The sequence below is a fragment of the Hippopotamus amphibius genome, chromosome 1, assembly GCF_030028045.1.
Source record: "Hippopotamus amphibius kiboko isolate mHipAmp2 chromosome 1, mHipAmp2.hap2, whole genome shotgun sequence".
Classification (NCBI taxonomy): Eukaryota; Metazoa; Chordata; class Mammalia; order Artiodactyla; family Hippopotamidae; genus Hippopotamus; species Hippopotamus amphibius.
The window spans coordinates 113,417,237-113,429,918 of NC_080186.1; the positions used below are offsets into that span (position 1 = coordinate 113,417,237).

The window sequence follows — 12,682 nt, forward strand, 5'->3', positions numbered from 1 at the left end:
CAAGTACTTTGTTTTGCCAGGTGTAGAGTCCAGGCCCTGGGGTTGTCGGTGGTGGGGGAGGCGGCGTGGAACGGAGAAACCGCTATCCCCTGCCAGAAGGAAGGTTGCCATGGTTTCCACGTAGCTTCACTTCCCTTTCAGCCTCGAGGTCATCGCACGGCGCTGGAGACTACGCAACTTCCGCTTCCTGTCGGGGCGGGCTTCCAGTCGGCTGGGCACTGAGGGGTGAGGGGCCCGTGCAGGGGTTGGAGAAAAGGCGGCGGGTGTGACGGGAGGGCGCGATTCTGCGCGGTTGCCTCTTCTCGAAGCACCAGGAGACTCTGTTCGTGACTCCCAGCCCAAACTGTCCTGGGGCCGTGAGCGGTAATTGGGAAGGAGAGGGGGCTCCTGCGGCGCGTCCCGGTCTCCCGTGCCCGGCCAAGTAAATCTCCGTGGGGACGCCCTGCTACCATCTCTCTTTTTCTCTCAGATAGGGTTTGTATTGGCAGAGAGAACGGGGGAATCTTGATAACGAGTCGCCTGTACTTTCTAGGATATGAGGACTTGCACGTGCCCCTGCCTCGTTTGTTCCAGAGCCCATTGAATTTCTAGGCCCTGGATAAGCCACGCGGTTGTGTATTCTGTTGTGTTTCTCTTTCTTAGCTGATCTCTATACTTTACTCCCCCTTTCTCCATCATACTTTAGGTCCTGCAGACTGAAGACTTAAATCCAAGGTCATGGCAAAACATTTGAAGTTCATTGCCAGGACTGTGATGGTACAGGAAAGGAACGTGGAAGGTGCATACAGGACCCTAAACAGGTAACTGGTTAGGGGCCAGAATCAGGCCTAGAGCGACTCTCTTGAGAAGTGTGGTGGTTATTCTCTCACTTCCCCTGTTATAGATTGTCTCAAACCAGTGCCAGCCCAGGTGTTCACAGTCTTGAAACTTCTCAGCCCCTCAGTTTACTATCTTAAAAATGAAGTTCTTCCCCAAACCTGTGTGAGGCTTATTTATCAGCAGTCATTCCTTTGATGATGAACCTGAATTCTATCCAAGACTTTAAGAAGAGCCCAAGGGGAAAGTCAAGTTATAAAGTTGCTAGTAATTGGACACATAGTACATAGACAGCTGAGTGAGGGATTGGTGTGGGACAAGGCTAATGGAAAAAATGAACTCACATTTGGGATCTTAGAGAAGCAAGCGATGGAAAAGTGTTACAGCTTCAGAGAAAGGTTACAACACAAGCAAAAACATGAAGATGGAAATAAACTGGTTGGAGTGAAGGAGCTGTATTGTAAGGTTTTGAATGCTGGGCTAAGAGATTTAGAATGACCCTAATAAAGAACACCTCACAGTTGTGGTTTCTCAAAAAAATAGTTCCTCAACCCTCCTTTATCACTAGTTGTAAGGATTTTGACTCTCAGTTATTTTCTCTCCCCAGTGAAGCAGAGTTTGGAGAAACAAATGTTTGTTGAGTTGAATTATCAATTATATGAAAGAGATGTTAATATAGGAGCTGGTCCTCTGCCTTAAGGCCACTAAGGTGGTAGCTTTATGTCAGAAGTAAGAGAAGCCTAGGAAGATTAAGTTATATTCCTTGGGTCACAATTATTGAATGGTGGAGAGGAGCATAAAACACATTTTTCTAGTGCATTTTTCTTTGCTCTGGTACTAGATTATTTACTAGTTTCTCTGGAAATGGAGAGACCTGTGGCAGTTAAGAATCCTTATTTGGTTGGGTTTAAATATAGGTGGGGTTCTTGGGGACTGAGAAGGCAAATGAAAGAGAACCTAGTTCTTAGCCAAGCAAGGAGTTCTAGGTGTGGAGGGCTGGATGGCAGAAGATGGTAGTAAATGAGGACAAAGATGCTGTCCGAAGCTGTGTAACTGAGAAGCAGTTCCAGGCTCACGGTAATTTGTATGTCTTTTAAAAGGATCTGGTCTTGGGTCAGCCTCTTTATTTCTTTTGGTGTCTGTTCATGCCAGTCATATCCTTGGGCGGAAGCTGTTCACTCTGTATTTTCACTTGAGTTGAAAGTAAAGATAATCAGTTAAGTACAGGGCAGTAAAATAATCCTATTTCATGTTTTTCTGTTGCTACTCATTCTCAGCTCTCCTATTTCAGACCTTTAAGTGGCATGTCTGTGGGAGGGTTGAGATGTCTAATGATCTTTCTCTGCCCCTATACTGGAAGCACCAAGTGAATGTCTTTACAGACTCTGTAGTGAATTAGCTAGTGAGATGAAATGCTGAATTTAGGGAAAGGAAGTCTTGCAGATTACCTCACCCTTTTTTTTTTGACCTCTCCCTATAAGTTTGTTTGTTTGTTTCTTATTTTTTTATTATCATTTAAAGAAATATTTATTTGGTTGTGCTGGCCCCTTAGTTGTGGCTCGCAGGCTCCTTACTTGTGGCATGCGAACTCTTAGTTGCAGCACACATGGGGGATCTAGTTCCCTGACCAGGGATTGATCCCTGGCCCTCTGCATTGGGAGCATGGAGTCTTAACTACTGCACCACCAGGCAAGTCCCCCAGCAGTATTTATTGAACCATTTCTTATAATTATATGAAGAAAGTAGCTATGGGGAATGCCCTGGCAGTCCAGTGGTTAAGACTCTTCCCTTCCACTGCAGGGGGCAAGATCAGGGAACTAAAATCCCACATGCTACTGGGCATGGCCACACAGAAGGAGGGAACTTACTTTAATACTGTTGACCAAAGCCAGGCCTGAAAATAGTTTTCTCACATAAATGAGGCAGCATAACTTAGTGGTTTAGAGCACAGAGCCAACTGACTGGTTCAGATCCCTGCTGTGCCATTTATCAGCCCCATAATCTCTGATTAGCTACTTAATGTCTCTGCCTCAGTTTCATCATTGGTAAAATGGAACTAATAATAGTGCCCATCTCGTAGGGTTGATGTGTTAGTGGGTTGATTAAGGTTGATTGAGTTAGTAATACAGCCCGTGCTCCGCAACAAGAGAAGCCACTGCAGTGAGAAGCTTGCGCACCACAATGAAGAGTAGCCGCCGCTCTCCACAACTAGAGAAAGCCTTCATGCAGCCACAAAGACCCAATGCAACCAATAAAGAAATAATTAATTTTTTTTTAAAGTTAGTAATATAAATAAATTGCTTAGAACAGTGCTTGGCACCATATTACCCTTTTGGTTTTACTTTGTGGGTGATTTGTGTATTCATTTGTTTTCAGAGATTTACAGTTTGCCTTAACTGTTTTTCTCTTATCTTCCATGATCATCAAGTTATGCTCGAGGTGGCCTGGAGGTGAAAAAATGAGAAAATAATTTAACTTTATTTTGTCCTGAGGCTCTAGTTGGCTGCTGGTATTGGAGTGACTTTTCTTATACACGTTGATACTTTCCAACTAAGGCTTCTTCTCTGTAGCCTAATACTATTCTCATTTTGAGATAACAGCATTTATTCCCTCTGTATGCACTGCTCTCTCATCCCTCATTTCCACTTAGAAAAATTGAAAACCTGACAAGCAAAATATTCTAACTTCCTGCCTAAAGGAGTTGATTATCTCTCCATTGATGCCAAGTCTGCAGGAAGCATGAGGCCAACTCATCTTCTGAGAGAAGACTCTTCCCCTATTTCTTTGCCTGGGATTGTTCTAATTAACTTAGAAACAAATCTCTATATTTCTGCCTCTTAGAAAATCCTAATTTAGCAAATATCTTTATATTTAATCATCGTTAGGGTTTTGCCTTTCCTGTGTTTTCTTTTTCATTTTATCTAAAAATCTTCCCTGATCCCAGGTGTGGAGTGTGTGTAGGTGAGGGGAAAAGAAAGAAATGGCAGAAGGTGAGGTGTGTTTGGATACCTTCTGCCATCTGGCCTGACCTAGTACTATCTCATATCTTCTTGTTCCTAAGAATTTGTTTTCAAATATCTCTAAATTGATTTCTTCCTTTCTTCTTTCCTTTCTTCTTCCCTTCTTCCATTCCTCCTTTTTGTTAAACAACAGCCCCATACTTTTAAGATTCTCTTTTTATAGGTGAATAGCAGTTTATGCATACTTTTTTCCTGGGTAGAAATGCTCATTTTAGTCAGAAACAGCAGGAAATTGGTCAGTATGACTCTATGTGGTTTTTGACCCTGGCTGCCAATCACATGGGGAATCTTTATTTAAAAAACAAAAACCAAACAAACAAACAAAACCCCTCTTGATGTCAGGGCCCAACCTGAGACTAAATCAGAATATTTTTTACAATGTCTCATGTGATTTTAATATTCAGCCAGGATTTTAATAGACTTCTTAAGGGCAGAACATATGCTTTTTCATTTGTATATCCCTTGCATTTACCAAACTGTCTCGTGCATAGAAAGCTCTGAATAATAAGTCTACTTAATGAATATAAATGTTCCTTTATCTTCTTTCACTTTCTAAATTTAGTATTTGTCAAACCTTTTCACTGAAGTATCCTTAACAGCAGAGGAGAGAGAAGGAATTATAAATGGGTTCTTCCAGTACAAGCAAACATGAAATTTCTTTGAAATCTGTTTTTTTTTTGTAAATTAAAATTTTAGGTGATTTTTATTTGTTGTCTTTACATCTGTTTTAGGGCTAGCATCCCGACCTCTACTCTAATTAAGTTGGTCCTCCAGGCAGATGCATTGAATTTATCTAGAGATTTTTGTCTTTGGATAGTACCCTTGGCATTCTGTCAGGTATCCTAGGTAAGAAATGTGGTATTACTTTTTCTTCACTTCAGGGATTAAAACACCAACATAGGAGTAGATTTTGGGGGAAAAACAATTTACATTGCTTAAAAAGAAAAGAATTTGATCAGAAAGGAGAGGAGTGGTTAGGCAGAAAAATAAATGAAGAGATTCTGGTCCCAGACACTGAGGGCCTGAGATGTGATCTCTTTTTACGCTTCCTTAAGAATTTGGAAAATTCAAACTTTGTGACTGAGATTATCTAGAAAAGCAGTGCAAGAAGTGCATGGTTGGAAAAAGCCAGCTTGGAGCAAGTATTATAGCAGTGATTTTTATAACCTTTGGGAAGGATATGTATTTTGTCAATGTAGATTTATTCTTTAGGAAGCTGCATTTCTGTTCCTTTTTATCTTAGAGTGTTAAATATATACCCTTAAATTGTATTTTAGCCTCAGGAGAAAAAGGTGAACAAATATTTTGTTTTCAGAATAGGCAAGGACTTTTAAGCATCCACATGTAAGCAGGTTGGCTCTAGAGTGTTCCAGTCCTGTCAGTCTGTCAATCTGTCAAACATAGTACTTTTTTTCTTGTATTGACGTATAATTACTGTATAATATAGGTGTACAATATAGTGAGTCACAATTTTTTAAAGGTTATACTCCATTTATAGTTATTGTAAAATATTGGCTATTTTCCCCATGTTGTACAGTATATCCTTGTAGCTTATTTATTTGGCTGCGCCACGCAGCTTTGGGGATCTTAGTTTCCCTACCAGGGATCAAACCTGACCAGGGATCAAACCCAGGCCCCGGCATTGAAAGCGCCAAGTCCTAAGACTGGATCACCAGGGAATTCTTCTTGTAGCTTATTTTTTACCTAATGGTTTGTACTTCTTAGTCCCCTACCCCTATATTGCCCCTCCCCGTTCCTCTCCCCACTGGTAACCACTAGTTTGTTCTCTGTATCTGTGAGTGCTTATTTTTTGATATTTTCACTAGTTGTCTTTTTTAGATGCCACGTATAAGTGAGATCATACAGTATTTGTCTTTCTCTGACTTATTTCACCTAAGCATAATGCCTTCCAAGTCCATCCAAACAGTATTTTCTGACACTTTTTTTTACTTATTTTTCTCTGCTTTACCCTAATGTCCTCTGGCTGCCTTTTCTGTATCTCTCTCTTAAATCCTGGGCTTCTCCTTATTTCTCTCAGCTCTCTGATAGTTGGTAGTTTAGAAATAAGTTGCATGTTCTGCTGTCTAATTACAATAGGTATGAGAGCAAATGAGAGGAAGGTGGTTAAAGCTTTCGCATGTTTGGAGCAGAGATGTCATCTTACAAAGGAAGCAGCCTATGTGTCTGCCCAGTGAGACTACCACAGAATGCTTGTTATATAACCAAGGGCCCTCACTGGTGCCCTGGGATGAAGAGATGGAGAGTGGGGGTTGTTAGGAAGCCCTGCATGATTGGCTGGCCCCCAAGTAAGGAAAGGCAAGCACACTGGAAGCATGCCCAGTTGACCCCTTTTATTCCTGATAGGCGAGCTTCTGGGCCCATTGAGTCCTTCTGTGTACACGTTGGCCCTGACGTAGGCTGGCTACACTGACATGTGAGTCTGCTACCCCCAGATCCCCCCCAGCCCAGGCAGCTCAGCTCCTTTTACATAATCTGTTGAATTTCACTAAAACTGGCAGCTGAGTTCTCCTTCAGTGTTAGGTTGCCAGGCACCCAAACTCCAGGCTGATCTGTTTACTCCAGACCTCTTGGTCTGCTAGTCCTTGAACTACCTGTGAAAGCAGAAGCGTCATTAGTAACACCCTCTCTATTTACTTCATGAGTTCTACAAAACTCTTCCTACATGCTTTTTTATTAGAAATGAGTTGAATAGATGCCTCTACTGTAGGGATTCAGGAACATTTGAAGATAATCTATACTTTTTCAGGACAACTACAAAGTGCAGGGTAAGGTAGGAAATCCTCACCTGGCACCTTGGAATTTATTGGGTTTTTGTTTTGGAAATAGAACCATCCAAGGAATACCATTTAGCAGTGCCATCACTATGTTGGGGGCCACCGATCTTTTCATTTTTTTCCCCTCCTCTATTCTTATATTCCTCTGATACTTTTTTCTTATCTTTCTTTTGTGCCTGACCACACAGGCATTTACTTGGTAAGATGGTCACTTTCTGTGTTTCAGAACCCTTTTGAAACTCTAGTAGAATACCTGAGTATGTTTCTAACTCCCTCCTCCTTTTGCAGTTTTCTCTCATACTACTTTTAAACTGTCTGTATCATTCCAGTAGCCTCCTCTTCCTAGGTGAAGTCATATCTAAGGTCTCTGTTCTTTTCATAGTCTCTCCTCAAATCCAGCCTCCTTGCCCTTTTTATATTTACAATCTTCTCCTTTCAGGCACTTTTTTTTTTCTGTTTTTTTCTCTAATATACTAGTCTAGTCCAAACAGTGGCCTTCACTAAATAGCAGTAAACAAGGTCTAGACAGAAATAAATACTTAGTTGTTTGGATCAATTCCTTTCCCTTAGCATGCCATGTCTTCTTGGCTTGCATCTTTTTTATTCTAATTAAGGATCCTGGCCGAACTCTGTCCTTCTCATTTTCCCTTTGCCCGTGGGCACCGCAATAATTTGTCTTTCAAACCTCAGTGGGTTTTGTTTGAGAAGCAGAGTGCTGTTATAGAACACTGCACTAAAGACCTGAATTCTACTTCTAGCTCCATTTTGTGATCCTGGGCAGGTCAGCCTCTCTAAACTTCAGTTTTCTATTCTGTAAAGAGATGACAGGGACTTCCCTGGTGGTCCAGTGGTTAAGATCCCACCTGCCGCGTGGTGTAGCCAAAAAAAAACCCTGCTTAATTAGTTTCATAGGATTATGATTAGGATCATGGATATGAAAACGCTATCTAAACTCTAATGTGCCATTTTAGTAAAGGTAATATTGAGGCCTTCTGAGCTCATATTCCCAAGAACTGTGTCTGTTATAAAGTAACTTAATCCCTTCAGCTTTGGACATTTGTCAGTCACCTAGAGGATTCATTTTTCTCATACATTTACTGATATTTGCTCTTTGCCAAGTATTATATTTAATGCAAAAATGAAAGACTTAATCTCTTAACCTTAGAAAGCACACGACCAGTAAGGGAGATTTTAAAAACTAAAAAACCAAACATGGCTAAATATAATAGTGTCTGATCAGTGCTATAAAAGTGTGCTGTGACATTGGTTCTCCCTGGACCATCAGCAGCAACATCACCTGGGAACTTGTTAGAAGGGCAAATTCTTGGGCCCCACCCTGGACCTGTGGAATCAGAGACTGGAGGTGGCCTAGTGATCTGTGTTTTAACAAGTTTTCCAGGTGACCTTTGCATGAGTCTCAAAACTTTTAGTTTGAAAACTAAAAGTGCTTTGGGAACAGAGGGAAGGAGTGATTAATTTCTCCTGGACCAGTTTACAGATGTCATTAACCATTGATTCGGGCCTTTGAAGAATAAATAGCATTTCATAAAACAGGAAAAGAAGGGAATCATATTCTCAGAGAACATTATGAGCAAATGTAAGAAATAGACGTAGTGTGTTTGGAGAACACCTAGTCATTGTGACTAGACATAGGCTTTTTAGGGCAGGTTATTAAAGATAAAGCTAGAGAGAGAGGGTGAAGCTCAGTTGTTTAGGGCTTTTAGCTTAGACTAGTGGTTTCCAAATTTATCTGCACATTACAGTTACCTGGGGAACTTAACAAACCATGCCCATGTCCCACCCACTTGTGGTTTAACTGATCTGGAGTGTGGCCTAGGGTTTGGAATTTTTAAAAGATCCCCAGGTGATCTAATGTGCAAATAAGTTTGGGAACCACTGGCTTAGACAATTTTATTTATTGGGAAAGATTTTTTTAACATCAGAGTGACACAGTCTGATCTATGTTTTAGGACAGTAATTGGTATAGGGAAGGAGATTGGAAATAGGGCAACCTGTTTATCCTTTACAATTCAAATAAGGTATCTTTTAGGAAGGTTTCCAACCACCTTATCAAATCCAGATTAAATACCTCTCCTGTGTGCTTCCCTTGTCTTTGTATCTATCACACTGTTTTGATTCTTATATAACTGTCTTCTCTACTAGACTGCAAGGGTAGGGAACCATGTCTAAGTTTGTTTTCTATCCTCAGCATTTAACACAGTGTCTGGTACAGAGCTGGGATTCCATAAATACTTATTGATTAAATGACCAGTTAGACGATTATTTCAGTACAGGTATAAGATAAGGGCCATAATTAGAGCAGTAACCATGTGGAAGGAGAGAAAGAAGAGATCTAAGAATGATTTCAGGTTATAGAATTTATAGGATATTGTAAATGTGGGTGTAGGAAGTAAAGGAGAGGGCCTCGTCCAGGAACATGTTGAGATTTTTAGTTTGAGTAATGGGTGATACCATTAACAGAGAGGAAGGATGAATTTTAGGAGGAGATAATTTGGTTTTTGTGGGGTTTAAGGCAATTGGAAACATCAGTCTAGCTCCAAGATAAGACTGGGGCTGGAGATAACGATTTGAGTCAACAGTGTCTGGGTCTGTTCTCAAGTGTGGCTCTACGTCAGAATTCCCTGAGGGGTCTTTTCAAATATACCTAATGTATAACCCCACTGCACACCAATCAGATCAGAATCTCTGAGGGATTTGTTTTTTCCTGCTCACCTGATTCCTTACAACACAGCATCTCTTGTTGGAATCAAGGCATGAGTACTTTTTAAAGGCTCTTTAGGAGATTGTGCATCAGGGTTGAGGTCCATGGTAAAGTTTAAGGGAATCATGTAGAACCAAAAAGAAGGAGGTTTACACTCAGAATCTGGAGGGGTACCAACATTTAAGGGTAAATTGAGGAAGAAAGCCAGCAATGGAGACCCTTTGTGGGCCAGGATCCTGAGTCTTTGGTGCCCTGCTTTTCTGTTGTACAACTGTAGTGTTGGATCCACATGACTTCTGGGCATTGACTATGTTTTCAGCAGAACCCGAATTATCTGCTACTCCCACTTCTGGGAGTTTACAGCAATCTCCTTGCCTCCCATCTTCCTGCCACTAAAACCTAGACAAACTGACCTTACAAATCAGCAGGAGCCTAGGACAGGATCGCAAAGGACATCTGTAATGTACCCAAAGCTCAAATCTTTTCAAATTCGTGTTCAATCTTTTCTTGTTATCCTGGGCTTTTGGTATAACATAGCAGCATTAAATAGGGTTTCCCACTGAGCAGAAGTAGCTGGTAGTTTCTCTTGTTTTTATTTCCTCCTTCTGTTGTCCCCTTTCCAATTATAATAGCCATGTCTCAACTTCTCTACCTCCAGTTGTCTTTTGAAAGGAAAGGGTAGGCAGGAATGGGATCATGTAAACAGTGCCAGGATGGAGGGCAGTAGTAGCAGGTGCCTCCAGACCTCCTCAGGACCAACTGATGATGGGTTGAGAGGGAGAGACAAGTTGCAGATTGGAGCCAGAGCTCTCAGGAGCCTAGGGATAAGGTAGGTTATAGAATAAGCCCCCGTGTCTTGGCTTAGTGAGAACAAAGATGTGAGTTTGAGTTAGGCGTGTTATGAATCCAACAAGAGATGCTGTGTTGTAAGGAATTAGGTGAGCAGGAAAAAACAAATTGAACTAAATTAAGATTAATAAAACACAGTTTCTGCCTTCCAGGGTTTTTAGTCTAATGAGGGCGATGTTAGTACAAATAACTAACAGAATGGCAAAATGAAATAATCTCTACATAGGTATACAACGAAATAAATTATTTTCTCTAATTAAGAAGATGAGAAAGTTTTTATGGAGAGGTGGCATCTGGATTTAGCATCAAAAAGATGTGGAGAGACTTCCACTTCCCTGGCAGTCCAGTGGTTAACAATCTCACTTCCAGTGCAGGGAACGTAGGTTCGATCCCTGGTCAGGGAACTAAGATCCTGCATGCTGTGCAGTAAATAAGCCCGCACACTCTGGAGTCGGTGCCATAACTAGAGCCTGAGTGCGGCAACTGCTGAGCCCGAGAGCCACAACGAAAGATCCCACGTGCCATAACTAAGACCTGACGCAGCCAAATAAATAAATATTAAGTATATATACACACACGCACAAAGATGTGGAAAATCTGAGAAGGTTGGCAGCTAGGGGTTGAGGATGGCATTCAAGGCTGAGGAAGCAGCATGAGTAAAGACTTGGTATTAATGTATGTTCAGGGAATAGTCAAGTAGTGTGGTTGGAGCATTAATGCTCCCATTTGTATCACTAGTGTGATAAGGGTCTCTTCTTTCCCTGTACTAAGTAGGCCTGGAGATTTCTCAGTCTTACAGACTTCGGCTGCATCAACTCTTAAACACAGTAGGGTTGGTGGAGCTACATTCTCCACTAAGGACCAAGTAGGAATCATTTCTGGTTATTTTTTCCTACTGCAAATGACTTTTGAAGATTCTGCAGTGGCCCCGTGGTTGAGACTCACTGCCATAGGGAGCCACTCTTCCTTTGGGGCTGTGCCGTATCCTGCAGGTGTGTTGTGCTATAAGAAAAAGGTTGTGAACATGACCATGACTATAAACTCCCCAAGAACAAAGACTATACAATTAGTTGCCTTTTTTCTCCCACATATTACTATTTGGGGCCTGGCCTCTATACCTAGGCAAATAATGCTGTATTGTCACCATTTCACACCATTTTTAGACACCAGTTTGCTCAGTTAGCTTCTGATCATTGTGAAACTGGAAAAGAATAGAGCCTAAGCCTCTAACTCCATTGCCTGTCTTTATACAGAATCCTTACCATGGATGGGCTCATTGAGGACATAAAGCGACGGCGGTACTACGAGAAGCCTTGCCGCCGGCGACAGAGAGAAAGCTATGAAACCTGCCGGCGAATCTACAACATGGAAATGGCTCGCAAGATCAACTTCTTGATGCGAAAGAATCGGACAGATCCATGGCAGGGCTGCTGAGGCCTATGCATAGGAGGCCCAGTATGAAGACCCTTATCCAAGTGTCTCCACCTCTTCTTTCTCCCACCCCATTTTCTCTTACCTTTCTTACAGTAAACGTATATGCAAGAAGGCGTATATATATAGAAGCAATCCCACTAGTCAGCAATGGACACTCTCTTTTATTAAGTCAGAGAGAAGCCGAGTCAAAAAATAGTCCAGGAGTAGAATGGCTGTTGCCAAGGGCTGGTGTTGGGAGGAGGGGAATGGGAAATAATGTAATGAGAACAGTTTCAGTTTGGGAAGATGAAAAAGTTCTGGAGGTAGATGGTGGTGATACTTGTGTAACAATGTGAATGTACTTAATGCAACTGAACTGTACACTTAAATGATTAAAATGGTAAATTTTATGTTTTGTATATTTTACTGTAATTTTTTAAAAATATTTATTTATTTGGCTGTGCTGGGGGTCTTAGTTGTGAGGCATGTGGGATCTTCATTGCGGTTGTGACACGTGGGATCTCTCTCTCTTGTTTTTTTTAAGTTGCTTCCTGTGGGATGTTTAGCTGCAGCATGTGGGATCTAGTTCCCTGACCAGGGATCGAACCTGGGCCCCAGGCATTGGGAGCATGGAGCCTTAGCCACTGAACCATCAGGGAAGTCCCTATATTTTACCTTAATTTTCTTTTTTAATATTTTATTTTTATGGCTGTGTCGGGTCTTAGTTGCAGCACACAGGCTCTTCGTCGTGGTGAGCAGGCTTCTCTCCAGTTGTGGCATGTGGGTTCTCTCTTCTCTAGTTGTGGTGTTTGGGTTTTCTCTTGTTGTGGTGTGTGGGTTTTCTCCTCTCTAGTTGTGGGGTGTGGATTTTCTTTTCTCTAGTTATGGCACTTGGGCTTAGTTGCCCCGTGGTATGTGGGATCTTAGTTCCCTGGCCAGGGATCAAACCTGCGTCCCCTGCATTGGAAGGCGGATTCTTTACCACTGCACCACCAGGGAAGTCCCTACTGTAATTTTTTTAAAAAGTAGTCTGAGGTGGGATGTTTTTCTAAAGTGTAGTGGGGTAT

At 41.7% G+C, this 12,682-nt stretch overlaps 1 protein-coding gene across 3 annotated transcripts; it reads left to right on the forward strand.

Moving 5' to 3' along the window:
* The first annotated feature begins 137 nt into the window (after positions 1–137).
* On the forward strand, positions 138–12,047 carry MRPS21 (mitochondrial ribosomal protein S21). Of its 3 annotated transcripts, none has more exons than XM_057722096.1 (3): positions 138–225; positions 686–800; positions 11,456–12,047. In XM_057722096.1, the coding sequence occupies exons 2-3, from the start codon at positions 718–720 to the stop codon at positions 11,634–11,636; spliced, it is 264 nt and encodes an 87-aa protein (XP_057578079.1). In that variant the 5' UTR covers positions 138–225; positions 686–717; the 3' UTR covers positions 11,637–12,047. The 3 variants fall into 3 exon arrangements, with proteins under 3 accessions (XP_057578079.1, XP_057578086.1, XP_057578094.1); XM_057722103.1 differs by lacking the exon at positions 138–225 and adding an exon at positions 226–363; XM_057722111.1 differs by lacking the exon at positions 138–225 and adding an exon at positions 232–421.
* The last annotated feature ends 635 nt before the right edge of the window (positions 12,048–12,682 follow it).

Coding starts and splice junctions, on each gene's coding strand:
- MRPS21 (XM_057722096.1), top strand. CDS start 718: ATGGCAAAACATTTGAAGTTCATTGCCAGGACTGTGATGGTACAGGAA. Junction 801..11,455: donor GCATACAGGACCCTAAACAG/GTAACTGGTTAG, acceptor GTCTTTATACAG/AATCCTTACCATGGATGGGC.